General features: G+C 52.1%; 1 protein-coding gene across 1 annotated transcript; it reads right to left on the bottom strand.

Annotated features, from left to right (window-relative positions):
• Positions 1-917: 917 nt before the first annotated feature.
• Positions 918-2,649, bottom strand: HES5 (hes family bHLH transcription factor 5). Its single transcript, XM_010311225.2, has 3 exons — positions 2,536-2,649; positions 2,237-2,402; positions 918-2,142 (listed from the first exon to the last, which is right to left on the bottom strand). Exons 1-3 carry the CDS (start codon positions 2,587-2,589, stop codon positions 1,889-1,891), a joined length of 474 nt encoding a protein of 157 aa, XP_010309527.1. The 5' UTR covers positions 2,590-2,649; the 3' UTR covers positions 918-1,888.
• Between the last annotated feature and the right edge of the window lie 231 nt (positions 2,650-2,880).

The raw sequence follows: 2,880 nt of genomic DNA, 5'->3' as shown, positions 1-2,880 counted from the left end.
GCAAATGTATGCGCATACATCTGCATACTAACAAGGCCGGCGCATAGATTATGCGAATGAGGCGGGTTGCTGGCGGCGGCACGCGCCTGCGGGGAACGCGCTGGCGTGGGCGGGACGACACGCGGACACGCACGCGAGTGTCACAGCAGAGCGCGCCGCGAACGCGAGGGGGGCTTCAGAGGTGGGGCGGCCCGGGGCGGTGGGGCCGCCCGCAGTTCACGGCGGGGAGATGAGCTCCAAAGGGGAGAAAGGTCGCTGGCGGAGTTAGTCAGGAACTGGCAGAGCCGGCCTCCGGCATCGCGCCCCACCGGGAGCCAAACGCGCTCACCCCTGACGGGCTTTCTCCTTCCCGTGCGGCCAGCAAGGGCAGCACCGCTTTGGGGATCTGCGCCCCACGGGCACGCGTGTGCGCACACGTATGGAGCAGCTGCACGCCTCTCCCCTTCAGACAAAATACTAAGTTCAAATTCCCTGCGTGTCGCGCCGTTGTGTGACTCGGATACACGCCACAAGAACGTGACGCGTCGCGTGAAGTGCCTTGGCAAACTTTATCTATTAGTCAACAGTACTTTCTGCGTTTGGGAGTCAGGCATAAATTTTCCTGAGTTCACCCTTGCTGTGACCTTTCTTGACAAGTCTCTTGGCTCTAAATTTCCCCGGAACTCGCTGGTGAGGCATGCCTCTATTTTTGTCTTGTTGCCTCCAGAGCGCTGGGCTCCGATGTTTCGGAGCTGCGTACGCTCTGCTGCGGAAAACAGCATTGCAGGGGTTCCAAGCGGACACACAGCTGGTGAGGCAATTAAATACCGATTCTGAATATCTTTGCTTCACTGAAATCTTTGTCTCGTGGCCTTTAACCCCAGGGACCACAGGGAAATCAGCTATGCAAACTACTCAAGAAAGAATAACTTGCTGGATTTATTAACTAGAATTTTATTTATTTTTGCACACTTAAAAGTTTCTGCAGCTTCTGAAGTTCAAGATAATTTCTGGCACAGGTTATACAATTGGTGCAGCTCACATATAACATGTCATAGCATCCTCCAAGGACAGTAATGAATTTACATTCTCCCCGGCTGGTAGGGTACCAAAAAGTAAATATAATTTGTACACCTGCCTTTCATGAAAGACTTTGATAAATCTTGCAAAATCGACAACACAGCTGTAACTTACTTTCCTATAAGGATAAAAAAATGAGCTTTTGCCTTTATAAAAGGCATATATATCCTGAACCTCACAAACAGTACTCTGATTTTGTGAGCAAGACATCCTGAGGAATTTCCTCTACGTAGTTTGAGTTATGGTTTAACCATTTTCAGAGCGTGCTCAGTACAGTCTACAAATATTATAGAACCCATTATGGCACCCCTAGGAAAACTAGATTTCTCAAGTGTGTCCAGTTAGACCAGCTGCTCTGCTTGAGACACCCCGGGCCCCCCCAGCTGCAGCTGGGCAGTTTGGCTGTGGATGGCTTGGGACGCTCGGGGGTCTCAAGTGGGGCAGGTCAGAGGAGAGGGCCCGTCCTGAACGGACACTCTTGAAAATGCTGGCCTGGGCATCTTAGCAGTCACTGCTTTCCCAACAGATGTACGCGTATAACCTCACTAAGGTTAAGAACGGTCGGTGTTCCTCTCTGAACAACTCCTCTCAGTCCTCCTAGCAGGAGGATTACATCTCGCATTCTTTTAGAATAACTTTCTCTCCACGTGGTGGGATCATTTCAGTCCTCCTGGAAGAAGGGAAGCAGACATCCAAGCATGGTAACACTCTGCAAAGGGAAAACATTCTTCCCTACTCACGAGAGGAGTGGGGGGGACTTGTACAGCAAGTCACGGTCTCCTCTGGAACACGAGCAAACGTCCGGGAAGCACGTAGGCGTGCTCTTGGCCTACCAAGGCCTCCAGAGGCTGCAGGAGGGTTTCAGTGCTGCTTGTTTTGCAGGGGGCTGGTGGGTGGACGCGGGTGCAGACGAAGAACCAGAGTCCTTAGGCACCGCTTGTGACCTCTGGAAATGGCAGATCAGCTTCATCCGGGTTTCTGCGTTTGCTGCATGGAGGGACAGGAATTGCAGAGCTTCTTTGAGGCACCAGGCATACCCTTCGCAATAATCCTGCTGTAGGCTTTTGGCAGATGCTGCAAAAGCTGAAAGGGCAGAAGAGAAGAAGTGTTAAGCAGGGAGGCTTGGGCTGGAGTTTTGCCTAAAAGTAAGGGAAGTGTGATGGGGGGCCGTACTCACCTCGGCTGTATTTCAGGTAGCTGACGGTCATCTCCAGGATGTCGGCTTTCTCCAGCTTGGAGTTGGGCTGGTGTCTCTGAAACTCCTTCTCCAGGAGCAGTTTCAGCTGCTCGATGCTGCTGTTAATCCGATCGCGACGCAGTTTCTCTACGATGGGTTTCCTGAGCTGTAACACAAAAAGGGAAGAGGACAGTTAGCAGTGAGACTTCCCCTTTTCGTCTCTTTATAACCTGCTGCTAAAGGAGTTTGGCCCTTCTCGGCTCTTTGCCCTCATGGTCACGGAGACAGCAGATACTTACTCTGTTCTTCTCTTTGGGCGTTAGGATTTCCAGGGAGAGAGCACTGGGTGCCATTATCCCAAGCGCGGGTTTCAGCTCAGCGCTTGCTGGTTAGCGGGTGGAGAAGGGAGCTGGGAGTTCCTCTATTTATACGCAGTGGCTGCATAGAAATGTATGGGTCCTGAGCGAGTTTGAGTTTCCCACAGTCGATAGCCAATCCATGCGTGCCCTGGGACAATAGAGAAAGCATCTATTACAGCATGGCAAATTGACTGTGAATTGCCTGGGGATAATACCCTGCTCCCAAAGGAGCAGGTGGACTGGGGAGCGTGTGACACAATAGGGCTTGGCATTACGGCGCTGGGG

This window comes from Balearica regulorum, chromosome 21 (genome assembly GCF_011004875.1).
Source record: "Balearica regulorum gibbericeps isolate bBalReg1 chromosome 21, bBalReg1.pri, whole genome shotgun sequence".
In the NCBI taxonomy this organism is placed as follows: domain Eukaryota; kingdom Metazoa; phylum Chordata; class Aves; order Gruiformes; family Gruidae; genus Balearica; species Balearica regulorum.
This window is presented reverse-complemented; position numbering and strand designations above follow the sequence as displayed.

What these genes read in the sequence shown, in the direction of transcription:
- HES5 (XM_010311225.2), bottom strand. Translation starts at nt 2,589, where the DNA reads ATGGCACCCAGTGCTCTCTCCCTGGAAATCCTAACGCCCAAAGAGAAG. An exon ending in CGCCCAAAGAGAAGAACAGA is followed by an intron (nt 2,403 to 2,535) that starts GTAAGTATCTGC and finishes TTTGTGTTACAG; the next exon opens with CTCAGGAAACCCATCGTAGA. An exon ending in CTACCTGAAATACAGCCGAG is followed by an intron (nt 2,143 to 2,236) that starts GTGAGTACGGCC and finishes CTGCCCTTTCAG; the next exon opens with CTTTTGCAGCATCTGCCAAA.